The sequence below is a fragment of the Coenobita brevimanus genome, chromosome 75, assembly GCF_032717465.1.
Source record: "Coenobita brevimanus isolate Jiangsu-jjx chromosome 75, ASM3271746v2, whole genome shotgun sequence".
Lineage (NCBI taxonomy): Eukaryota > Metazoa > Arthropoda > Malacostraca > Decapoda > Coenobitidae > Coenobita > Coenobita brevimanus.
In genome coordinates, this window is record NC_137028.1 from 2,009,698 (window position 1) to 2,037,482 (window position 27,785).

Genomic DNA, 27,785 nt, shown 5'->3' on the forward strand with positions numbered 1-27,785 from the left:
GAATGATTATCTCCATCTTTTCAGCGTCTGGTAGGTCAATCGTAATGTGGGAAATTAATAAAGACTGATAGTACGATTGTCTCGTGGTTTTGCATACAGACACTGCAGAGTCTTGTCAAGCGTTGTTGCCATGGAGACCCAGTGAGCGTCATTAAATCTTTCATAAAGTCATATTTTTCATCAACTGCTGGTATATGATATCGTCTGATGGCTGCCAAGAAATAATACACAAGAAGGGCGAATATTTAATTTGAAATCATTGTGACAGCGCTCAGTGAATCTAGTGGCTTACCCGGTACTTCTCTGTGTCATTCAGGAGGCGTATATAACATATTTTAGCAAATTTTATTAATATAGGTAGATAGACAGATAGATAGGTAGACAGATAGACAGACAGACAGATAGATAGATAGATGGTTAGTTCAGTGCCAGACATGAGTCAGCACAGCACACGTATGATAATTACAATCTGCATATAATTGTGTATTTCAAAGGATAATCTCGAATGTTATGAAGTGTGTGTGTGTGTGTGTGTGTGTGTGTGTGTGTGTGTGTGTGTGTGTGTGTGTGTGTGTCAGGCAAAAGGTGGATATGTGTACCCAAGATGCATCCAGTCTCACTGACGAAACTTGCTTTTACACGTGCATTTTTTTTTATCGATCGTCCAGTCCTGCCCGTCGTCCATACCAGCACCGATTCCTATCACGGATTTATGACCTAAATGTGGCAGTTGGGGCCGCGTACCGTCCACTCACGTGATGTGTTGCTACTACCTTCACGTGACTCTAAATTAACAAGTCGGGCTCTTTTTTTGAAGCCCACCGAACTTAGGAAGCTATGGGAGAAAGGCGAAGGAGAAGTCTGACCCACCAGCACTGTCATGCGACGTCTTGTGACTTCCATTGTACCTAAGTTGGTGTGGTGGTAAAGGTAACTCCTCGTATATTATTCGTGAAGTGATTTTTGACTCCCGCCGTGGTTTTTGACTCCTGCCCTGGTTACTGCCTCCCGCCCTTGTGGCAGACCCAACGATCACCTAAGACAGAGGTCAAACCAATGCCAAAGGGTCAGACACTATAACCAGTGTGTCCTAAGAGTAGTGTACAAGTGATCTCGTTTATTCTTAATGTTAAGAGCAAGCAAATCACATTTTAAAACATAATAACAGGGGTGTGACACCGTGTTATGCCATGGTTAAGCAACTTTAGAAAGTTTTATAAAGATATTTTAACATACACAGTGATAGTGGCCTCTCCTAAACTGAAATCAGTAGAGTGATGCAAGGTACGGGTAAAGAAAATGGAGGCAGTTTTTAACCCACTCTATGTAGATGATCACTTGTACCCAAAACAAGTTCACTGGGGGGGGGGGAAAGGAAAGTGGTCAGTGATTCAGAAAGGAGTAAGAATAAAAAAAATAGGCCAGGAATTATGACACGTTACAACTGATGAAACGTACTTCAAGTCATAAAAATCTTAGGAAAAATTTAAGAGGATGCAAATAGCCCTAGGCCCTTGGATACTTCCCCAGCCAAGACTTCTAAAGTAGAAACATTCCACACAGGATTACATGAGGGAGAGCGGGAGGAGGGGTACAGGCCAAGCAATGAGTCAGCGATACACGCGCGCGCACGGGGAAGGGAGGCTCCACCATGTCGTTCCCTCAAGGAAGGCCACACACTGCTCCTCGACCCCTCCACAAAAAAATATAAACCAGTAATTATATAATGACATTCATCTTTCTGCGTAGAATACCGAGCTTCCTGATTTGCATATCTAACTCTGACTTTTCAAGCTTCATATTCGTCAAAGAAACAGACGGCCGTGTTCTAAGTGGCCTGGGAGACTTCGTAATTACTTTTCCTTTGCGATTTATTCTGCACAGGACATTTATAAACTATGTCGACATTAAAACTATACAAATAACACAGAAGGGAATGCTGAGGTGCAGTGGCTGAAATATTTCGATATTATAAGGACATAAATCACACACACACACACACACACACACACACACACACACACACACACACACACACGTTAGATTACCCAACACAAGTGTCGTCCACAGGTGTTTTCATGTCCATGCACTTGAATTCAAGCTCTACAAGTTTTATTTATTTAGTACCGGTAGTGTGTGTGTGTGTGTGTGTGTGTGTGTGTGTGTGTGTGTGTGTGTGTGTGTGTGTGTGTGGAGGAGCGGAGGAAATCTAGCTTGTACAACATAACCCATGTGTTTGTCGGGGGGGTAGGGGAGAGGATCCTGCTCACGCCACACCACACCATTCCATTCCACACCACACCACTCCACTCCATTTCATTCCATTCCATTCCACTCCACTCCACTCCACTTCACTCCACACCACTCCACTTCCTTCCATTCCATTCCACTCCACTCCACTCCACTTCACTCCACACCACTCCACTTCCTTCCATTCCATTCCACTCCACTCCACTCCAGACCTTTGACACCACCAATACACATTTCTCACTCCACGACACACTCCCCTTTCCTGATCGGTGCATCAGATCACAATGCAAACAACACTTAGACAAAAATATAAGGAAACGAATATACCCATATGTTCACAAAAGAATGACACTAAAAAATTATCCACAGTTAATCCCTTTTTCATGAGGACGTGTTTTTCATTTTAATCTCGGTATCTCCAGACGATTTCTTTCGGCTTGGACTTTCTGAACTGGAGTGGGGTTAGATATAGACCAGGTTAGAGTAAAATGGTTTCTTCTAGGTTAAACGAAATGGTCTGGCGTGGGCAAGAACTAATTATAAATGTCATCATCATCATACTGAACGGCTTGGTGGACGTCGTTTGTAATTCCTTCAGTGTCAGATGGCTTGGCACTCCTCAGTCTAAGGTCACAGAGTCTGCCGGGTTATAACCAGTGGCTCCACGTCTGCCTCACTTAACACACATCCTCTCGTTTATCTTTTGTGTGTGTGAATTTCTGGGGAAGGAGAATGGGGCCACCTAATATGGATCCGTCGCTTATCCTGTGTGTAGGGGGAGATATGTGTGGGGGCGGGGTTGTGTTGGCTGTGTGTGTGTGTGTGTGTGTGTGTGTAGGCGTGGGTGGGGGGGGGATTGCATGTGTGTGTGTGTGTGTGTGTGTGTGAGAGAGAGAGAGAGAGAGAGAGAGAGAGAGAGAGAGAGAGAGAGAGATTATGTGCATGCATTACATTTCCTGTCATATAAACTTCACCACTGTTATGCTTGCGTTTCACAGTCGAATCTTGAATACTTTGTGACTGTGCATGTTGTACTCAAGTGCCCAGTCATCCCTTGCTGTATCATACCACTGTTTACCCATTATAAAGCCGCACTTGTAGGCTAATGGCTGGCATATTTGTAAAACCGTTCAGTCTTTTAACCCCTCGAACACGACTTTGTACGGATTAATCAAGCTACCACTTAACTTTTTTTTTTCAGATTTATGAGAGAGATCTGTATGAAAGAGGTTATTGAAGGCTGCATCTCCCTCCTTCTTCATGTATGTTTTTGATGCAAACTTATGTAGATACCGGTACTGTCTGCATCTGTTTCTGTATCAGTCCATATTAGGTCCACTGCAGGACTGAAACTTGAAAGATGGGTAACAGCGAGAATTATCCTTCCACACACTGGCGAAGTACGAAAAAACGTCAACGATATAACTAACACACAAAAGAATGTTAAGGTGTAATATGCAAAATAAATCGTTAAGGAAGAGGTGCTACGAAGTATCCTGTGTTCATAGGGAATACCTCTGAAGGGGTGGAATGGACGCTAACGAGGTGCATGTGGGGTGAAAGCGGTTGCGGTTGGAAGCAATTAAATATTAAGTGGTGGTTTGGCCATATGGACCCAATAGAGAGGGAGTGAGCACATTACCCTTTCACTGAGCTGGATAGGAAAACCTTCAAGTGGTGGCACTGATATAACCAAGCGGCTCATCTGCCCCGTTATACAAATGTCCCTCAGCTTCCTCCCTAGTCTGGAAAAAAGGAGGGTGAACTGTTGGAGATGTATAACTTCAGCAGGCAGTCCACCGGGTTCATGTTTCAAATGAGCCCGGGGCTGCAATACTACTACTATGAGAGGATCCCTTATAAGCTGAAGAAAATCGTCTGAGGATACGAAGAATGAAGTGAAAATTACACTTCCGTACAGAAGACGTTAACATAGATCTTTCCTATTCCCTTCACTGAGTGGTCTGTCCTAAGAGTAAATAAAGTAATTGAATACATACATAGATAAATAAATCGTCGTGGGCTAGCAAAAACAAATGGAAACTACCTCGTGGTACTGGAATGGTTAACTAGAAGAGTATACGTAAGTTCGGTGGATGGACGTAGAAGAGGAGGTCGGCCGAGAACGAGGGGAAGAATTCGAGGAGTTAATCAAAGACACACTATTGTCGGTTTGGTTTCATCTGGCGGAACTGGGCCACTCCTACAAATTGAAATCTAAGCCGTGGTTGCATGAACCTTCATGAGCCTTGGTTATGGGGCAAGAATGTCTCTCCTTGGACACTTGTTAAATCATCCCTCCTGTTCATTTGACCGTCAACCGAGCAGAAAGAGGCTAGGGATTTCTGCCAGGTTAGAGTACACGTGCTATCTACAGAAAAGAAGTATTATTTAAATAATCACATAGTTTCGTTATTTTCCTTCATTTTAATGCTCACCTTTGTGACTCCCATTAATTCATGCGACTAGAAGTGTTCGTCATACGTTACAGTATAAATGCTACGTTGACATATTAATGCAAAAATTCTATAATGGTACATAACAAAAGTATCATAGAGCTGTACATTTTATCTGATATGCTATTGTGATTTTTTTTTTTTCTGGCTTTCTGAACCTTACCTCTTCAATTTGGGTTGGGAAAGGTCTGGATTTAGTAATAAATTACAAACAACCGTAGCAATATATAAAGTACAAGACAGTGATATGTATTCTAGTGTATGTATTCTTAAATATTCGGCGTGTGGCGTGGCGCATCTAGGGGTGAAAAAACCCACCTAGCCAGTCTGGGACACACCCTTGCGGTCAGCCAATGGGGAGAGGCCTTGCGAGCGAGCAGCCACTCACCACACTGTTTACCTCCACACCCACTCTGTCGTGCTCCAGGCGGCGTGTTTATAAAGAATCCTTCGTTTAAGAGTGTTTAAGGTTGATTGTGTAAACTGTCGTCTTCACTTATAAATCTACCAAATACCTCACAGTCAGTGAGTGAATAGTAAAGTGAATAAATAAAACAATTTCTGTAGATGGCCCATAGCATCAAGTGGACATGTTAGGTGGGAGACAGACGCAGGTTAGAGCTTGAATTCTCTTTGAAGATGGGTTCTGTGAAGCCCAGAGAAAATAGAAAAAATCAAGCTCTAACCTGTGTCTCTCTCCCACCCAGCATTTCTAAAATGATTTATGATATTTCACTCAGCACCGTTCGCCTCCACCACCCACCCAGCCATGCTCCAGGAGTCTTGTATATAGTCTCATAAGCTTAAATTTTTATAGCATTGATTATTTATACATTCACCTTTAAATATACTGCTGTCAAATACTTCACAGCCAAAATAAATAGTAAAGTCAGTAAGACGAAACAGTGTGAATTCTAATTAGTGAATATTATTATCGAGGCTCTATCGTAAAATTGGTCTGGGTTCGTTTTATAACTACGGCCCCGGCAGCATATTAAGGGCCAGAGTTCAAGTTGCATTAACCCCATCACTAAGCCGCGTCTCGCCTGTGATGCATCGGCTTGGATCGTCTAGTGGAAATTAAAAGAACGCGTATACACTTGAAAGGGTTAGGGCTGTCATTTCGTTAACTTGGGAGAGTTCTTAGCGTCTCTGCCTCAGCTGTTTATTTTGCCTACCATAGCTCAGTATTCTGTCACGTGGAATCTTAGTCCTTCTTAATATCGGTATAGTTTGCATCAGTAATGTAAATCGATAAGGAAGAGGTGTCACGTCTCCCATGGCAACGACAACATGCTTCTCAAGTTGCCGAGTTCGCGCCACGTCAACTCCTTCACAGCAACGTCTCAAAAAAGCTGCATATGACTGGTGTCTTGTGGCGGTTCCCAGAATTAAATGTCATGCATGTACTTAGGAGGGATAAGGAGGAGGGATTTTTTTTTATTTTTTTTTATTTTTATTTTTTTTGCCCTTCACCACCAGAGGGATTGTTGTTTCTACCCCTTCACCACCAGAGGGATTGTTGCTTCTACCCCTTCACCACCAGAGGGATTGTTGTTTTTATCCCTTCACCACCAGAGGGATTGTTGTTTCTACCGCATCACCACAAGAGGGATTGTTGTTTCCACCCCTTCACCACCAGAGGGATTGTTGTTTCTACCCTTTCACCACCAGAGGGATTGTTGTTTCCACCCCTTCACCACCAGAGGGATTGTTTTTACCCCTTCACCACCAGAGGGATTGTTGTTTCTACCGCATCACCACAAGAGGGATTGTTGTTTCCACCCCTTCACCACAAGAGGGATTGTTGTTTCCATCCCTTCACCACCAGAGGGATTGTTGTTTCTACCCTTTCACCAGAGGGATTGTTGTTTCCACCCCTTCACCACCAGAGGGATTGTTTTTACCCCTTCACCACCAGAGGGATTGTTGTTTCTGCCCCTTCACCACCAGAGGGATTGTTGCTTCTATCCCCTTCACTAGGAGAATTATTTCCAAGGGCAGTATTTCTGTGAGGCTAGGACTTACTAACACCTATGCCTTACCGATTTATTTTTTTATCCTGCCCCATTACGATATCCTTGTGTGTTATTCATGCAATCTGCGTCAGTATTAAAAAATACAAAAGTAAAAATGAGGATACTAATGGGTAGCTTGGAAAATAAATTGTTAAGGAAGAGGTGCTAGGGAGCTTCCTTACTCGACGATAATACATACCCAAGGGTAAGTTAAATTGCCCTGCGTTTGTAAGGAGGAAAGACCCAAGACGCCACTGTAGTAAATGGTTAATAAAATATGGCGTTTCGTTAAAACTGACATGATTTATTGTTTTACCCAGCGTAGGTACTGGTCTACATGTGTAACCTTGTGAGTGTAAAAAAATAAGTACACGTTGAAAGAAGCACAACATGACTCAATGACCAGCAACCTTCTTAAGGATCATGTCGGAATTTTTTTCTTTTCTCTTTTTTTTCCCTTACGCTCTATTTTAGACGGAAACTCAACAGCCCGTCCCCTAAGGTCCAGCGGCCCTTCTGTGTCACACAACTTCTTATGTCACAACTTCGACACTAATACCCACTCTTGGAATGCCTGCTAAGACCGTCCCATTGGGGATTGGTGATATGGTACAAGCGGGGTTGTTTTTATGAGATGTCAAGTAAGTCGTGTGGAAGATCAGTCAACTAATAACAAAATCCAGTCACCAAACTTTTCCCTTCCATAGCCTGACACCGAACTTGCGTTGTTTCGAACGACAAATCACTTCCTTGTCCACTAGACTACCACCTCCCCATCACCGGTTATAAACGTCGTCGTAAATAGTGAAATCATCTGTGTTTTTGGTGCATGTGTCCATCCAGTTTAGATTGTATCCGTGCACCACATACCCAACTGCCAAGTATCCACCAATTGCGAAACCGAGTAAAAACTTGCCCTCAGCCAGTGCAGATACATAATAAACAATAACCTAACGTAACAAAGCAGGTGAATAGCAACAGACGAACACCTCAGATTCAGACTTAACATTAACCTTTTCACTGTCAGTCCCATTTTTCTTTTTATCCTGCTGCCTTTAGTGATATACATCTTTTTAGGAAACTCTTAGAAGATGAGGGGTTGGATACAGCTTTCATTAACCCATCAGTACAAGAGGCCATCCATAAGCTCAATAAAATCATCTAGGAACAGGAGGAATAAGACTGTACGTATCAGACTGAAGAAACTCAACCTTAGCCAGTCTAAAAGTTAAAGCGTAATAAGACTTCGGAATCTTACTTAAAGATATAGAGTATACCGAAAACCTAGAAATAAGGTGTTAGAGTTGCAACAAAGCCTTCCTCATAACCTTATACTCAGCCAAAAATAACCACCAGCATGATAATCCTACGTAAGATTTGCTCAGTTAATATGAAAGTTGCCGTGGGTAATTCCAGGCAACAACAAACACAGTAGCAGAAAGCTGAACAAAAACAACACTCTCTCTCTCTCTCTCTCTCTCACTCTCACACACACACACACACACACACACACACACACACACACACACACACACACTGAGGGGGCCATCAAAAGGCATGCAGTATTGGTTTGAGGCACAACAATTTTCTGACAACCAAATAAATGTGAAAATCTTAGGCTTCATCAGACAGGTCGCAGATTTAACGCTTAGCTGTTCGTCCTTGGGTCCTCCTTACTATTATTCAGCCTTTGAAGAGAGGACGTAAGGTGAAATATACTACGCAGCTACACAAATTAATGATTCACACTTGTAGCCTCATATTATAGTTCCACACTTGTGCTGCTATGAGCTGGAGGAGGGAGAGAGAGAGAGAGAGAGAGTGGGGGGAGGCAAAATTCCAATCCAGCATCAGGCATTTCTAATATTATGCATAGGAACAGCTCACGTATGAAAACATCCATGTTTGATATTGCTTGTGGCAGCAGTAAAATTAAAGCCTGATTCTAACCGGTATTTCTCATAATACTACACATGAACAACTCAAATTTGAAAGCGTCATTGGTATAACTTGTGATAGCTGTGGAATTTAAATACGTTGTTTATTTAAAGCATTTTTGTATTGCTCTTACCCCCCTCAGTTCGGTGACTTATTGTATTCTTCATGCTACCTGACGATTTTTTTTTTTCAACCAAAAGAGCACCTTAGTAGTGGAGATGAAAGAAGGCTTGTATGCAACCTCCCAGTTCAACAAGTCAGGGCTGATTACTGGGAATTACGAATGAAAATACGTCCTCCTGATGAAGGGGTATTACCTGTGGCAGCGAAACATCTGCTTTTAATTTCATGGCGGTTAACGTCAGACGATTTTATGCTTTGGAGAAATTACGGCACCAGAAATATTAACATTCGTCACTATTAACGTTTGATTGAGAAAAAAGAACATAATATTTTTATTCCAGCTGACAACGAACAATTCCTCAGCTCGTACTCGTAGGCACCTCAGCCAAAGGGTTAATATTTTTCACAGGGACAACAAACAGGTATGAAAACACCATTGGGTTTGTGGCTGTTGTTGCACTGTATTTGCGGTTTAACGTCCCTTCATCAGTATTATTCTTAACCATAGCAGTATCAAGTAGTTTACTTAATTCTTGCTACTTCCAGACGATTTTTTTTATCGTAGAAATGGTTTCTTATTCTCAAGGGACCGGCGAAGTCTGTATCAAACCCCTCCAGGCCAAAAAGTCTCTCCTTAGGTGAAAAATGTCGTCTGGCGGTAAGAAAACTTAAAAAAAAAAGTACAAGAAAGTCGTTACCGTGATCAAGGAGGGAAGGGGGGTATGATGATAGACTGGAACATACTGAATATTAAAACACCAAAACATCAGTGGCATAGCTTGTGATAGAAGCTAAGAATCTGCTTTTATTTTGGTTATTTAATCAGTCTAACTGTGATTACTTAACCTCTTAGAATTATCTCACTGTCAGACTTAATAAATGATGTCACACACACACACACACACACACACACACACACACACACACACACACACACACACACACACACACACACACACACACACACACACACACACACACACACACACACCAAGGTAACCCTTACGTCACCAGGCCCTACTTGGCAGCCTCCCATGTCGCTACCATAATTCGTAACTCCTCATCACTTTTTCTCTAAATTTCTGCCACACCTAATCTCCCTCTCTCCACCATCGAAGCCGTTCTCCTCCATCATACTTACTAATACACCCAATACCTTTTTCTCCATCATGTTCTACTGTCTAAAATGCATCTCCACCATTTCTTACCACCACACGGTCTCGAATCTCCACTACACCAATACTGATCTGCCCCCACCACCATCTAATACCTTCACCATTCTTGCCATGTCATATATCTAATGTCTTTTTATCCATTAACTCCCACCATCTTCACCATTCTTCACCATCACACCTCTGCATCTCCCTCAGTACTTATCTACTCCGCTATCCATCTCAAACCGACTTCCCCATCATTTCTTAATATATTCTATCTTGATACCTTCTTCTCCATCATATCGCGCCGACTAAGACACTTACATACATACAGACAGACATGAGAGAGAGAGAGAGAGAGAGAGAGAGAGAGAGAGAGAGAGAGAGAGAGAGAGAGAGAGAGAGAGAATTTCCTCACATCTCTCTCCCTTTCAATGCCTTTAGTCCACTCCACGTATCACCTATTTTCTGTCCATTAACCTGTCCAATGCCACTATTTAAATCACATCTCTTCCCCCTCATTGTTATCCCTGCCCCATCACACCCCAGTCTCTCTTCCACCTATTCATTTCCCTGTTCACATCTTCACTTCTTTTCCTTCAGTCATCATACATTTTCACTACAAGTATTATTTTGTTCGTGTAATTTTCTCCACCTCTCTTTTCCTCCAACAGTTTAGGATTATTAATTTTATTGTTATTTTTTCTTCACTTATCGTTCACCAGAGGCCTAATATTAATTCGTAAGCATATCTCCACATCCTTTCTTTCCCTCATCTGATAACCAACTTTTTTTTAATGCATTTTCTTATCCAATCATTCACCTCGTATCAGGAATATAGAAAATAGTGTCAGTAGTTATTTTGGGATGGGCAGACTATCATAGGCAATTATATACTAACTTAATCAGATAAACATGAGTGGGCGTATTATCTCTCATGTAAATAGTAAAGAGATAAAAAAAAATAACGCATGTGTATATCTAGGGAACCTAACTTCTGAGAAATTAAAAGGAATTAGTATAATATCCTAGGTACTTATAAAATAGCTACGATTGATGAATAGGGGGTTATTAAATCTCAGTTTATATAATCAGCTGAGATAGACAAGTTAAAAAGAGTCTTGGAAACGGGGCAGTCAGGACTGTGTATAGCCTACGTGGCAAGACTGTGGCAGTTTTTACCTGCGTTCGGGGAAAGGTTAAAAAAAAAAAAATGAAGTTAAGAGAAAGCTTACATCAACCATCCTCCTACAATAATCATTCATTCACTACAAATTTCATAGTTTTCATGCAATTTTTCCCTCTTATATTTTCTCTTCTCCATCCGCTGTTCACTATTAGTTTATATTTTATTTACACATTACCTTAATCTGCCATTCCTTGCAAGTCCCCATTTTAAGGTAAATGAAGGTATTTTATTTAATGGATGAGTATTATGTCAAAGGTAAATATAAAATGGTACCGTAGATAAAAAAAAGGACCAGGAATGCGGCAGCGAACTTGTGCATACGTGGCAAAGTGTTGGTGGCTATTTTAACACGGGTTGAGGGGACGGAAGATAAAAATGAACCTTTACCTATATGACTCATTCACGACGAGGGCCCCTTTTTCTGCAATATTCTTACTATTACCAGACGATTTTATCCAGCTTTGGTAGAATACCCTAGTGGTGAAGAAACTGATGACGGCTGTATTATAGACAGCATCTGCAGTCTGAAAAGTCTCTTCCATATAAATCATAATAAGTCTGACGGTACGTGGAATGGACTGTGAGAAGACGGTATAAGGCAGAAGGAAATATATGAAACCAATGCGTTGTGAATGATCAGTGAAGAAAAAAACACGAATGCATGATGGGATAGGATCCAAGATGCTAGACGTCTCAGTTCATCTATTAAGCTGATGTATAAAGGAAGCATAGTGGTGGGAACTGTGCTTGCGTGGCGAGGTGTGGCTATATATACCCAGGCTTACCCATTACAGCATCTTATGTCTATTTTTGATTTAACTGAGACTACCAAAAGTCGTTTTTTTTTTTTTTAGGACCTATAGTACTGAAGGGTTTAATTATATATAGGCTATATTGTTAATTGTAGGCTATATTAAACACCTCTAGCTTTAAAATTTCTAGAGATATATGCTTGCTATTTCAAGGCAGTAATACAACGCGTCGTTCTGTGGAGACATTTTGTAGTGCAGGAATATGTGAAGGAGAGTATCAGACATCTCCAGTTCGAAAGTCAGATCTCTCAAGACCGACAGAATTTTTGGAGACAACAAGAATAAAACAGATAATACTTCACCACGCTGGAAGGGTAGTGGGTTTGTTTTCAACTGGCGGAACCGGGTCATTACCACAATTTGAATGCTTAGTCGTAGTTGTTTGATATTCGATCTGCCTTGGTTGAGCGAGGCATGAGACTTCTTGGTTACTAGTCAAATTGTCTGTCCGATCTGACTACACTTAGCCATCATTAAAGCTAAGAGGGGTTAAGGATCTGTGTATGGCTGAGGCTCGTATTCTTAATGGCTTTGGAGATTTCGTAACAACTCTTTCTAGGCGATTTATTATGCATATTACACATTAGTATCGCCTTATATAATAACGATGCAAACACTGTCTGTATTTACACGATATAAATAACAGATGAGAGAATGTCAAGGAATAATATGCAAAATAAATCACTTCGGGAGAGACGTTACGAAGCCTCCCGCGTCACCTAGAATGCAGCTGTGATGAAGCAGCGTGCATGACGTGTGAGGTAAGGAGGGCTGGAGGTACGATCAATACTGTGGAGGAGTGGGAGGGGAAGTGAGGAGGAAGTCGCTCCAGCACACCACACCCCACCACCATACCATACACCTAACACCGCACCACCCAACAACACCACACCACACCACATCACATCACATCACACTATACCATACCACACCACACCACACCACAAAGCGTAGCACCTCACCACACCACACCACATCCCATCCCATCCCATCACACCACACCACATCCCATCATACTACATCACAACACATCTCATCACACCACACCACTCCACACCACCCTACACCACAAAGCGTACCACCCACCACACCAGACACCCCATCACCATACTACAGCAAACGCTCCATCACCACACCACATCACACACCCCACTACCACACAACGCACCACACCACACCACACACCATACTTCACACTGCACACCACAAACTCTACCGCATCACCACATTACCCCCACCACACTAAAACCGGTCCTTTGCCCTCCATACGATTTTAAACCCAGAATTGAACTTTAGAAAGAGGTGAACCATGACTCATAAGACATAAATACTTAAAATAATCTTCATAAACTGCATTTGAAGTATTAAGTGGCGCGTGTAATTAACCTTGCTAATCTTCTACTCTGCTTCAACTTTCTCAAATTCTTCTTCACTCATTTTTCTTTCCTTTTTATTCATAGGCACTGTTGACCCATTCACTTAGCCTACTTCCCACCCACTCCCTTACCTCCCACCCTCACCTTAACGTGCATCCACACCCTGTCCTCCCACTCACGCTCTAACCTTCACACTCACACCTGCTTGCATGTTAATCTTCCAGTCCATACAGTCATCTTCCACCCACGACCGCATCAAAACCCTCATCTTCCAGCCACACCTCTACCCACAACCTCACCTCCCACCCACACCTCCATCCACGTCCTCCCCTCCCACCCACACCTCCACCCACATCCTCCTCTCCCACCCACACCTCCACCCACAACCTCACCTCCCGCCCACATTTCCACCCACACCCTAATCTTGGGCCCCACAGAGGCAGTGACACACATAGTGCTACCTTCATTTTTATTTCACTGCTTCTCCAAAAAACATACTTTCAGAACCTGACAAGATTTTTCAACCATAAAAGGAGAATGTGGGAATAGACAGACAAGGATGAAGGTACGGTTGCGGACGTATATATATGTCGATTCACTTCATAACGATAAATAAAGAGATAGAGAACAATAACTTTCGAACCCTAGCACTGCAGTCTTCTGTGTCTAACAAATTTTTAGAATGTTTGGCAAGGGTTTTACAATTATTCGGCCAAAATGTGGAGCGATATTCCTGTATGCAGGTGCAGTATATCGTGGAGCCTTCAAATCGAAAGAGAGTGAGAGAGAGAGAGAGAGAGAGAGACCATACGTATTATCACTTAACCTACATATTCCCCACCCTTATCCTCGTCTCCAGAGGTTAAGTTTACGCGTGACTGACAAGGGAAGCACCAGAAACCCTCAGACTACGACACAAAACCACCAGTTGACAAATCCAGGTCCCTAACTCAGTTCTAGGTGGGAAAAGACAGAAAAAGAGGCTACCCACGAACAGTGTATGGAGCCACATTCATGAGAGATCTTAGACATTCTCTGCGATTGTTTCTGTATGGGTTAATTATTACAAGGGATAATTTGCTCTGTCGTATTTTTCGCTTTACGATTCACTCTGATTTGGTTGTGAAATATTTGGCAGCCGTATGAGTAAAAAAATGAACGTTTGAATAAACAATCTTATGCACAAGTTCAGCTCAGGAAACTTCATATCGCCCCAGGAGTTACAAATATCACCTAAAACTGGCTCGGGAAACCGGATTACGTGACTGTGACTATTTAGTACGATTGCCAGATACCAGCAAGATTTTTGTATCCTGACAGATCCTAGTCAAACTGCTTTTAACTGTTTTTGGAAGAATTTAATTTGAATAGCGCACGTATCAGCTCAAAATATCAAAACTGTTCTGCTATATACCGGTACTTAATTATAATAATCTCATCGCACAATTATTATGCATGTCGTAACACTGAACGCATATCGACTAAATAACATGGATAAGCTCATGACTATTGAACACACATCGTAATACGAAACAATGATGTGCAGATGCTAAGGACACATTTACATATTTATTAATTTACATTTACATATATCAGTACATTAAGTACATACAGAGCAGATTTCTAACAGAGGCTGCTGAGTCAAAGTAATTCTGTTGTGGCGCAAAGCAAAAACACAAACATCGCGTGGAACAACAAAGTCAAGGTCTGGCAAGGGGTACAATAAGCAGCGTGTACCGAATTCCTCTCTTTCACTGTCTGCTGATTTGTGCTTTCTCTTTTATTACATTTCCTCGTATAAACATTTTCTCGTATGGTGTAATGTTTATAATTTTTTACCCTGCTCACAGCGCACAGTTCAGTCATGACAGTACGTGGAAAAGTTTTCATTGGCGAATCGTATAATGGAAAAATTAACAATATTTTGCTGTGTACGTGAACAAAAAAATATAATAATCAAATTACTGATGGTGAAGGAAAATATATTCTCCATTACTGACGATAAAGTAAAATTCAGAACTGGCAAATACTGTATAACAATATAAATAAAAAAAATATATGACTATCACGTGGGAGACGGTAATTTCCGGTATTAAATCTGGTGAGAGTATCGTGATAAACGCTGTCGAGTACGGATGTGATAAAGGAGCACCAGATATACCAGATAGTACAGATAGATTGATAGATAGATATATGGATAGGTAGTCTGACAGATCGATGCACAGATAGACTACTAAAGATCAAAAGCTGAACTAAAATGGACGCCACCCAGACCGAAGAGGTTTAAAAAAAAAAAAAAATATTTAAAAAGTCATAAGCCTTCCGATTCAACTTTCCCGCCAGACACGTCGCAAGTGGAGACAAAAATAGTCCAGACCATGCGCCAGCCCTGACCCTGAAAAGCATTTTGGGACGAATTACTCACCCCTTTAATCCGGTGACGTTATTTTATTCATTCTTGGTAATTCTAGACGATTCTTTACCTAGCGGGAGGCTTTTCGAACTCTTTACGTATGTTACTGGTTGATTCGTGTTGTTCCTAGACGGTTTTATCCAGCCGTGGGGGAGATTTTTTCGAAATAAAGGGGCTAACTGGAGTCCTAATCAACTCATTTAATAGTACAGTAGAATATAATCATTGAACAAGTTTGTGTGGAGGTAGCATGAATAATATTTAAAAATGCGTCATCCCAGTGAAGGTGTAGCGCTTTCATGGTCGGCATAACTCTAGCATTTTATTCAAGCTACCGCCAGACGATTTCATTCAGCTGAGTGTGAGTCATAGGAGCCTGAGAATGCTAATACCTCAATAGTAACCGTTTCAAGATCGGGACAACTCATATTTAATTCCATACAGTGTCTGACGATTGTGAGTTATATGAGCCTGGGAGTGTGTTAGGAACCAGGGAAAGTCGTGAGAGGCAGGGACAAACATCCAATTAATTCTCGCTATTTCTGAGCGTTGTGATAATGATTGAGTACATCTGACCTTTCTGTATAGCTGCTAACTACACTGTATACATTATTCTGGGATGCAGGCCGATCATACCAAGCATTTACAGGGGTACCATGAATGACCAAAAATAAGGTGGAGGTGAGGGTGTTGGGTATGGTTTGGTGTGGGGGGTGAGAGTGTGGGTGGAAGGTGAGCTTGTGGGTGGAGGTTGAGGGTGGGTGGAAGGTGTGAGTGTGGGTGAGGGTGTGAGTGGGTGGTGAGAGTGTGAGTGGGTGGTGAGAGTGTGGGTGAGGGTGTGATTGGGTGGTGAGCCTGTGGGTGGAAGATGAGGGTGTGGGGTGGGAAAGCAGAGGTGTGGATGGAAGGTGGGCGTGTGGGGTATGAAGGTGAGCGTATGGGTGGAAGATGAGCCTGTGGGTGGAAGGTGAGGCTGTGAGTGTAAGGTGAGGGTGTGGGTCAGGGTGATACGGGTTACAGCCTGTGTGACCTGCTCGTCCAGTCAGACGGTCACGCTAAGCCTAATATTTAATCAGGTGGGGACTTTCCACACCCACCACAAAACATCGGCTTTCAGAACAAAAAACAGGTTCAGACACTACACAAACGGATTTTTTTTACAATAAACATGAAAAATTATTATCAAAATAATGAAACGTTTCTTTATGCGATTTCCCGTTTCATTAGGTCGCTTCAAACTAATGTACAGAATCGGAAATTTCCATACTTAGCACAGTCAGGCCTATCACTGATCCGCATTTTCGTGGTGAGAGTTACTAGGATCACAAGGCCTAACCCGCTAAATCCAAGTGGCATCCATCTTAGTATATTCTTCATCCATTTTAGTTTACGCTTGCAACTACCAGGCAGTTTAATTCAGCTTTGGAAAGGCCTCTCAAACAGAAGAAGGGGTTTATCAAGGCTATAATCTAATCCCTCCAGTTCGAGAAGGCTATACAAACCTTTAAAAAATCGTCAGGGGATGGCAAGTGTATGAAAAAGACGTCCCCAGGTTCCACAAGATAGCTTAGACATTGTAAACGAGAATAAGCCATAACCGCATCATACTAAGAAAGGCTTGTTACTCGTCATAACACTTCAAGGGTCGGTTTGACTAACTCTCAGCCCAGTAGTAGTATGTGACCTTAACTTCAATATAATTCGAGAGATCTCTTGGCAATTAGTACTAGCATTTAACATTCACGCCCGTATGACTCACCCTCACCTGACGTTACCTATACCAGTCATGTGCAAATAGTGCGGTATTACACATGTTACTTACCGGTATTGTGACACTAAAATTAATGAAGAAAATCGAGTTCTTGTAAACTAAAAAGATAAAATCCAAACGTACGAGTGTTAACCATAATTGTCAATGTGAGAAGCGAGGAAAGTAAAGTGAGACGACTTCATTAGATAAGCCCGGTACGTTTTAACACTTTCATGGTCGGGATAAGTCTTGTATCTCTAATTCCAGACTATCTTATTTACCTGAGAACGAGTCATAAGAGCGGAGTTTGTTAATGCTTTCCCCATTAACCGTCTCATGGTGGAGGCAACTCTAGTATTTTATTCCATCTAATCACAGACGATACCATTCAACCGAGTGAGGCCGCGTAGCCGCAGTGTATTAAGAGGACAAACACTTAAGAGAGTCATGGTAGCCTGATTAATAAGAGAACTAACATTTAATGAGTCCTGGTAGCCTGATAGTGCTAAGAGTGTGACATTTTTATTACGGGCTAAGATAAAGGAACATTAACACCACCACCACTATCACATCCATTACCGCCATCACCACCACCATCACATCCATTACCGCCATCACCACCACCATCGCATTAAGTTCGACTCTCTCTCTCTCTCTCTCTCTCTCTCTCTCATTAGCGCTTCTATTTTAGTAGGAGGATTGGCTTACTGATGAAAATAGACGTGGCTGCGTAACAGGAAAGGTCATACGTCAATACAGCAAGAGGGAAGCAGGAAAATAATTCCCTGTATTTTATAATTTATTCCAGTACAGTAAAATAAGGTAAAACGGAAGCATTATTTTTCGTATATATTTAATTTCAGTAGGATAATATGAAAGCGAAACGGGAATATAACTTATTTTTATACAGAATTATATTAGAGGGAATTAAGAATGATTTCCCCGGTTTTGCATGGACATAGCATAGTCTCGTGTAATTGGTTTGTTTTCATTTGAGGGAACTGGGCCACTCCCGTAACTTGAATACTACCTCATGGTCATGTAAAAACTCAGTGAGCCTTAGTTATGGGGTAGGAATGAGTCTCTTTGGTTACTAGCCAAATCATCCCTCCATTCTGACTACAGGAGACCATAAACTGAGCTGTAAGGGGGTTAGGAATCTCTTTCAGGTTAGAGTACATGCACACAGAGAGAGATAGGGCTGTTGTTGGGGATATACTGGCAAGGGTAATTCAAGATAACCATTGCGGTGTTAGGAGAGCACTTAGGTATGTTCTTCAAGATAAAAATGCAAGTGGTTGACATTCAGCTGAGGAAAACTTATGGGGTCGGAGAATTAAAAGATCCCGTTGTCAATAATCCCTTTACTTCGAGAGGTCCCCACTGTGTTCTTGTTGTGGACCCTGGCTTATCTGAACGTGGACCCAGTGACCTGTAGGCTGAAGTTGCCCGCCTCCTGCAGACCACAATCCTCCATAAGGGGAACAGAGTGGTAGCTGAGGGACGTTTGCAAAACCAAGCAGCGGAGTCACCCAGTTATATCAGTGCCACCACATGAAGGCATCCCACTCCATCACCAGTTTCTGTTACCGGGTATACTAAATTCAGTCATCTGGCTACAACATGAATATATAATACGAGTAAAAGCGTCCTATTAAAGGGGATAGCCACGAAAACCTGAACTGCGTTGTGGGTTGCTACCGGTTCCTACTGGATTTTGGTAGAGAGAGAGAGAGAGAGAGAGAGAGACACCACACAGCACTTCAGGTCCTTCAAAACAGAATGACAAAGCAGGAAGCTCTCCCCCCACCCTCCAGCAATCACTCGTTTAACAAAGAATATATATATAAAAGAAAAACATCTTGCAGGACCGAAATACCTGAAGCGGAAGAAGAATGATAATCTGAAGCATCTAAGCGTAATACCCATATACACCGATATTTTTTTTTTTTTTTTTTTTTTTTTTCCCTCAACAGTCGGGGTTCTCTTTAAACTCCCGGAAACCCATGACGTTTTCTGTGGTTTATTCTTGTTACCTCCGGACGATTTTATTCAGGTTGAGAGAGACTTTTCCAACAGGATGGTTAGATAGAGCCTTCATTTAACCCCCTTCACCCCAAGATGTCCTTCCTAAGCCGAATAAAATCGTCTGGAAGCAGGAAATTTTACGATCAAAGGTGTCATCGGATTTTGAGCCATGAAGCAAAATAAAATCGTCTGACGGTAGCTGTAATACATGACGTCGTTGATAGTTGCTGATTTCCACGAGATTCTCCCCTCAGCTTAACCCCTTCACTTCCAGACGATTTTATTCAGCCCTGGGTGGACCTCTTGTAGTGAAGGGGTAAATGAAGGCCGTCTCTAACCCCTCCAATTAGAACAGAGTCTCCAAAGCTGAAAGAAAATCGTCTGGATAGAAAACAAAATCGTCAGGAGATGGCAAGAGTAAGATATAAAACGCGACATCAGATTGCAGGGGTGAATGATTATATTTGGCTGTATTTAACCGCACTGGAGGGGGAGAGGGGGGAAAGAATACCAGTTTCCACCAGATCTGGACGCTGTGATCGATGGGAGAGAGAGAGAGAGAGAGAGAGAGAGAGGAGAATCCCCTCTATAGGTTGCAGCCAACGCTTGTGAGTCTTCCTAACCAGACGCAGAGACATGACATTATCGTCTCATTCTTGGACCGGTCAGACTCACGGACACATTTTGTTTTCCCCTTGCCCCTCTTCACCCACCAACACAAATGGGAACCTAGAAGTAAACTAAGTACAGTGGCTTGTCTTCTAGTGGATGATCAGGACAGGAAAAATCTGTGTTAATGAGAGATTTCGTAGTGCCTCTTCTAAAGTGATTTAATTACTCCCAATACACTGCCACATGCATATCACTGTATACCACATCCCATCACACACTGCCACACCTCTGTTACACCCCGCACACCTCTGCCACACTCCGCCACACCTGTACCACACACTGCAACACCTGTACCTCACCACGTCTCATCACGCTACATCAAAACCACTGTCAGACTCAGAGATCGTACCACTGACAACCTTTGGGATGCCTCCATTCCCCCTCACCAGCACATTACCACACCCCTGCTCCACACCACACACTGCCACACGTTTACCACACCACACCATTCCATTCCACACCATACCACACTCTTCCACTCCACACCATACCACACTTATTACACCACACCACACAATTTCACACCACACCACACCATCTTGACATCCAGACTCGGAGACTGTTCCGTATCTTAGCTGCACTGAAGAATTACAGGGCATTCTCTGTTACCTACACCATCACCCGTACTACCCCAGGCCACACCATTGCAACACCCATGACCAACACCACATTACGTCACGCCACTACCACAATACCCGTGACTAACAGTAAAATATACCACTCCCACGCCACACCATAACACCATCGTATCACGCCACACTACGTCACCACAACACTGACGACCACCATATCCACACCCACATCGCACCAACGTACCACGCCACACCACGCTACCACCACAACGCTCATGGCACACCACACCCACACCACACAATCGTTTCACGCCACACCACGCAATCACCCCAATACTCATGATAAACACCGCACCCACATCGCCATCGTATCATCACGCCACCACCACAACACATGCACCAACGCCAAATCACACCATTGTATCACGCCACACCACGCCGCCACCACAACACAGCATACCACACCAGCATCGTATCACATCATATCACACACTCATGATAAACACCACACCACCACCGTAGCTGTCATACCACAAAGAACAATGAATATCTTCGTACAAGGGTACAAGCTTCCTTTCAGAGGGCAGTAGACTCATTAAATGCTTTTTTTGGGGGGGCCTACACTAGACGAGTTTATATATAAAAAAATGTTCTGCCTTCTAAAGGATTGTCCACAACTATCGAAATAGTACTTCTTTTTCATTAAAAGATTCCCGTCAAAATCTGCATGACATGTGTTATCTAGCACACTTCGCCCCCCACGGAAATAGCTAGGCCTATGCGCAGCATACTTTTACATAATTCTAAACAATAGATATACAAAGACAGATATAGGCAGATACGGATACACACATACATACATACAGAGAGAGGTAGATAAAAAAATCTGACTGGTTGATAGACAGATTTTTAACCAGACGGATATCCCAAACCTCTTCAGTTTTAGATGCTCAAGTGTACTGTAGTCAGACTGGAGGGTGGATTTGACTGTTAAGCAAGAAATCAGATACCTACATCTTAACCAAGACTCATCGAATTTCTTGTAGCAGCGACTTTGTATTCAGGTTATACGAGCTATCCAGTTACGTTATGTACAAGCAAACGGACTAGTGTGTGTGTGTGTGTGTGTGTGTGTGTGTGAGAGAGAGAGAGAGAGAGAGGAGAGAGAGAGAGAGAGAGAGAGAGAGAGAGAGAGAGAGAGAGAGAGAATGGATAAGTCTTCCGGGTGAAAATGCTTAGACGGTGCACGCTGAGGCTTCCCTTTCCTCAGCAGTATGGGACAGGAAGCAAGTGTACACAGATCGTCATGACCACGCACAGAATCAGAAACATGATTTTTATTTCCTCCTCCTCCTCCTCTTCTTCGTCTTCTTCTTCTTCTTCTTCTTCTTCTGCCATCCATTTCATCATCTTAACTCTTCCAGCCAAAGCACATATTTTTTGCCATCTCTGTGTGTTTTTATTCACCTTAGGATGCCGGTACGTTTCGAACTGGAGAAGACACATACAGCCTTCTTTAACACCTTCAGTCGGAAAAGTGAAACCTAAGCTAAATAAAGTGGTGAAAGAAAAGCAATTAAAAATAATACGTCGGACTGAAAGGGAAAAATAAAAAAGCTTCATCTACTGATAATACACTACAGGTATATTAAGACACGACTACCTAACCTGTTTACCAAGAATTGTCACTCAAAATCATCCTGAAGGAATGATTGGATACTGTTTCTAGCCCATGTACAATAAGAGACTCGTATTCCATTTAAGAATTTTATCGCAATTAGGAAAATATAATAGAAAGGGCATTGCATAATTTGAATAAGAATTTGAAGGTAGCCAGAAAAATAGAAAAGGCACCGATTTAAATTATGAAAAAGGGCTAATGGAGACGTCGTTAGCTCCTTCACTGCGAGAGCTTTTTCTTAAGTTAAATAATATCTTGAAACGGTAGCGAAGAGAGGTTAGAGCCTTCAATCCAAGTCTGGCCGAGCGAAAATGCCAGAAAAATCCTCGTCTTGTCATAATGCATGTTGTTTCATGAAGTCCTACATGATCCTCGTTATTTGATGAAGTCCTCGTTATTCTTTAATTCCTACACAAAATGACTAAGATCAGCTTGCTTTACTCAAAATAATGTAAAAGACGACATCGCAGTAAAGTAATTAATAGACTATACGGGACTATTAACTGTTTCCTCTGGGTAAGATCATCGTGGTTTAGTCAAAATAAAGTAAAAGACGACATTGCAGTGAAATAGCTAACTAAGGGACTATATGGGACTATAAAATGTCGCTCCTACCTACACTGAAGGGAGGAGACAGTGAGTGTGATCCCGATACCAGACAGGAAGCTTAGGCAGTGTCAAGGCTACTGATACCTATACTGGATAAATATGACAAGAGAGTGTGTGTGGGGGGGGTATTACTCTTGTGCCAGACTACACTGAGCTTATTTCAGTAAAAAACAAACAAAAAAAAAAGTCTTGAGATTACCAGGCCCAGGTACAATCGATCAAAAAGTATTGTTGCACACTTCGCTCGCAACAGACACCACAGACGATGACTACTGCAAAATTTCGTATGATTCTGTCACACGTTAATAAACTTGGTTTCTTAAGGAAGCCATATAGTATACTGTACACAGCTTGACACTGCCTAGTCAGTGTTATCAAAAGCACAGTAAGGCTGGCAGTGCGGTACGGTACGGATTTTTTTTTTTCTTTTCCAAAAAAGCACGGTACTGTACATGTTCACAGCACGGTACGGTACGAAAGGACATTTTCTCACTCAAACCTTTTGCGAGCCATTTTCGTATCAGTGCAGAGAGAGAGAGAATCCGACTGTATGGGAGTGGCGGGTGGGGCAACTCGGCGATCGATTCATCGTCATAGGAACTACCAAAACACAGACATTATACAGCTTCCGTATTTATCTTGCATCTTGTTCGGTGTGCAGAATCTCTCCATAGCAGTGTACTATTTGCTTCTTTTTTTCTTTTTTTTTTCATATTCTTTCGTTTTAATGTTTACTCTTGGGGTTGTGCTGTACGTCATTTACATCACCATAACATCGATGTAGTTAGCGTCAGTATTATGAGGGTTTTCAGTTTTAGCGTGCAGAATGAGTCGCTAAGGAAGAAGTGTTATCTCCAAAGCCATTCAGAATCCGATCCGTAAAGCAAAGTAGCCAAGGTTCATGGATTTTTTTTTATATATTTCAGTTTCATGTAAGACATTATTATTATTATTATTATTATCTCTCTCTCTCTCTCTCTCTCTCTCTCTCTCTCTCTCTCTCTCTCTCATAGAAGACATCTGTTGACGTATGGTGCAGATAGGCCTCAGAATTCATGAGATACGACTGATAAGACACTGTAGTATTTAATAAACTTTCTTGATGACATAACTGTAGTGTCAAAGCTGTAATGGACATACAGAAGTGGGAAAATATTGGGTGAAAGGCTTGTGCTTCGATTGTATACTCCATTTATTCAGTTTACAATTTAATAACACCCCATTTTATTTATGGTCCTATGTTTATTATTCACGAGATGCACGTGTGTTGGGTAATCGTGGTTAACTTGTGCTTACGGTTTTAAACACCTGTAAATGGCAAATGAAGTATTAAAAGAAAAGAAAAGTCCTCGAAATGAAGGATTAACTCAGTGAGATGGGAGATGATTCTACTCCGATGGTTCGCAATGAAAAAAAAAAAAAAGGGGGGAGGGATGTGTAGATGTCATTGCTAGCTTGATGTGTGTGGAATTTTTGGTTATGGCCGCCTCATGTGGATCGTATATGTGCAGGAGGTAAATAAGTGTCTTTGTCCGTGTTATTAAAGTTGTGATTTTGTATGACGTGCTGTTTGTGAATATGGCTCGTTTAAGTCGGCCTGATCATCTGTATTAGCAAAGTGACTGTCGTAGCGTCTTGCCATCCTGTCAGATCCATCTTGCAGTTTTTTTTTTTTAACCTCTGATTAAATATTTGTGTGTGTGTGTGTGTGTGTGTGTGTGTGTGTGTGTGTGTGTGTGTGTGTGTGTGTGTCCTAGAGGGTGTCAAAGTAGTGTACGCCCGATGTGTGTGTGTGTGTGTCCTAGAGGGTGTCAAAGTAGTGTACGCCCGAGTGTTTTATTAAGTTTTTTTTTTTTCTTACGCGGTCTACTCTGGGTATAGGATTAACAAGGAGTTTCCTGATACCCAGCAGTCCTCCTAAGTACCACACACTTTACACAGGTCGCCACTTAGGCGCTCACACCCACTGTCCATATCGAATGCATGCTAGAAGTGTCTTATTCCGGGCTGATGTATTGATGTTAGGAGTGTTTTTACATGTCGATGGGTTTTATGGTACATCAGTAAAATCTTTTTCACTAGGTCCCTACCCCTGGTGAGGACCAAGCTCACGTCCATTACAGCAACACTTCTCACGCCACACGCCCACCACCTGTTACGAATTGCCCCGCAGATTTTTGCTCTTTGCCTTGATGCTGCTTGTGTATGTTGTCCAGCTTAAGTTCGGTGAGAGGTAAAAACATAAGTATTTAACTGACGGGGGTGTGGCAAGGGTGGTGCTATATACAGTATAGTTTGTACTGGAACGGAATGGAGGAGAGATCGTGTGAAATGTATGTGATGGCATCTGTTTATATGCCATTTCCCCGTCCAGTCCTCTAGAGCATCTGTATTGTATAAAATAATCTATCATCTATTTATCTGCCTAAGGTCAGTTGTAGAAGAAAGCGATAGGGAAAGATCACTGATGATGGAGGAGTCCTGCGTTGACAGTGTCCTTGCATCTACTTTTACACTTACCTTATCTGCTTCAGGATCATTTCTCGTGGCGTAATAAGCTTCCAGGCTCCATGCAGATAGTCCCGACATATTCGATATGCTCGATCACGCATTTCACACGGTATTTCTGAAGGCATAACGCAAAGAAAATGTTCAAGTATTGTTTGTTCTGCTAGTTTATATTTTCAGGTGCTCACCTTAATGTTAGTCTAGTAATGGGAATGAAAGTCAAACTTATATTCTACATTAATCAGTGTTGGTCTTCACTCTGCGCTGGTGTAGTAAGTTTTCCTCCATACTCACAAGCACTGCTGTATTTATGGCGAACTGCAGACGGTCTCCGCTCGATCAATGTTTACATCTGCGAGTTGCCAGGTACTAGTATTTCATAATTTTTAGTGTTTTGATTAAGCCTACTCTTTGATTTTTGGAAATAGGTATGAAAAATATCAATAATATATATTTTTGTTTTAACAATACTAGAATAAAGCCAAATGTGTAGAGCATGTTACATTAGAGAAGACCATTTTCTTCTATGTATTTGAGGGCAGACTTACAGCTTATGTTTCTGATCTGCCCAAGTTAAAATGTTTTTGGAAACATTAAAGGACATTTCTTTCATCATTAATTACTCCACTTACTTTATTATTTCACTGTTATCTTCGTACAGCTTCATCTTATTAACAGTTCTGAAACTTCATTAATCCATTAGTACCCAGGGTTCCTGCATGAGGGATTGTGCCAGGTAGGGTACTAAGCGTACCTCCCTTCGCCTATCGTCTCGTACTCGCAAAGCTCATAGGGACCTACCGTTGGGTTTCCCCCTTTATTAGCCATTGAACATACCTAGTTCCGTCCTATATTTAGGACACTGGGCACAAATGGGTTAAGAAATCATCATCATCATCATCACCGTGTTAAAATACATCATAAAGAGGTCACCATCGTCATCATCAGCGTCAGCATCGCCATAGTCCTATTTCCACGGTTACTGAAAAGTTCAAATATGATCACTATAGCACACACACACACACACACACACACACACACACACACACACACACACACACACACACACACCGTCAGCCAGGATTATCGTTTGAGTATAGCCTGTGTGAGAAATTTGCAACCACAGTATTGTGTGTGTGTGTGTGTGTGTGTGCTGTAACGGGCGGCTTGCAGTAGGGCCGAGAATACGGAATAACCTTCCCCTGAGAGCAGATATCCCTGCCGACCCACGCAATCAGGGTGACATACAGTAGGCTTGGTAGCATCTTCTAAACGATTTATTTTGCATATTACAGCTAGTTGCTCTCATGTGTGTTATTTATGTATTTCTGGTATCAACATACCTTGCCTTACTCACGTGCAAGAGGATATGGAAGAGTAATATGCAAAATAAATCACTGAGGAAAAGGTGTTGCGATTCCATGCCACCTGATTAATTTAGATGAATCTTATTAGCGTATGAGGTGGTTTCGAGACGGTTTAGCCCCTTCAGGCAAATAACGCTCTCTCTCTCTCTCTCTCTCTCTCTCTCTCTCTCTCTCTCTCTCTCTCTCTCTCTCTCTCCAGACGATTTTATTCAGCTGAGGAAGGATCCGTAGTAGTGACGGAGTTAATGAAGTGAGTTTTCATCCCCTCCTAATTTAAATCTCCCCCAAGCAGAAAAAAAAAAGTTTGGATACAGCAAAATTAAAACCAAATATGACATCGGATTGAGTTAAGGGAATTACCGCCCCCAGTGGTATAGTCAAATTAATATCAACCGTACTGACCCAAATCGAACGAAAAAATAAAAATAAATAAAACTGTACGTGTATTCATCGTTCGTCTTCGTTTCATCTGATCCTAAGGTGATGGATACCTTTATGAATAAATGTGGGTCAAGCTGCTTTCCTTTTCCGCGTACAACTGGGACGGTAGGTATGGTAATGGGAAGATGAAAGGCGAGCTGGGTAGGAGGGAGGGACGAGTAGTAATCATAGAAACAAGTCTTGCCAGTTCGTCCATTTTCACTAGGCAGAAAAGGTCAATATTACGATTTTTCATCCTCTGTATAGCTCTTCTTTGTGACTAGCATCATATTCTAGAGTTAATCTATCGTGTAAACTCAGCATTCAAAATAGAGAGATGTGGTATTAGAAAAAGTTAAATACAGTATAATAAGACTGTACAGTGGAGAGGCGACCTGCGGTACATAAGGAGCGAGGAAGAAGGCATGAGAGGAGGGTACATAAGGTAA

At 42.0% G+C, this 27,785-nt stretch overlaps 1 protein-coding gene across 2 annotated transcripts in view; it reads right to left on the reverse strand.

The window, feature by feature from the left end:
• The window catches only part of LOC145408047 (choline/ethanolamine kinase), a 43,571-nt gene extending 17,698 nt beyond the window's left edge, over positions 1-25,873 (reverse strand). The window contains exons 1-2 of one of the 2 annotated variants that reach the window (XM_080278847.1): positions 25,844-25,873; positions 25,562-25,667 (exon numbers count right to left, since the gene is read on the reverse strand). In XM_080278847.1, the coding sequence (XP_080134973.1) occupies positions 25,562-25,653 (92 nt within the window). In that variant the 5' untranslated portion in view covers positions 25,654-25,667; positions 25,844-25,873. The other variant, XM_080278846.1, reaches the window with a different exon arrangement.
• Between the last annotated feature and the right edge of the window lie 1,912 nt (positions 25,874-27,785).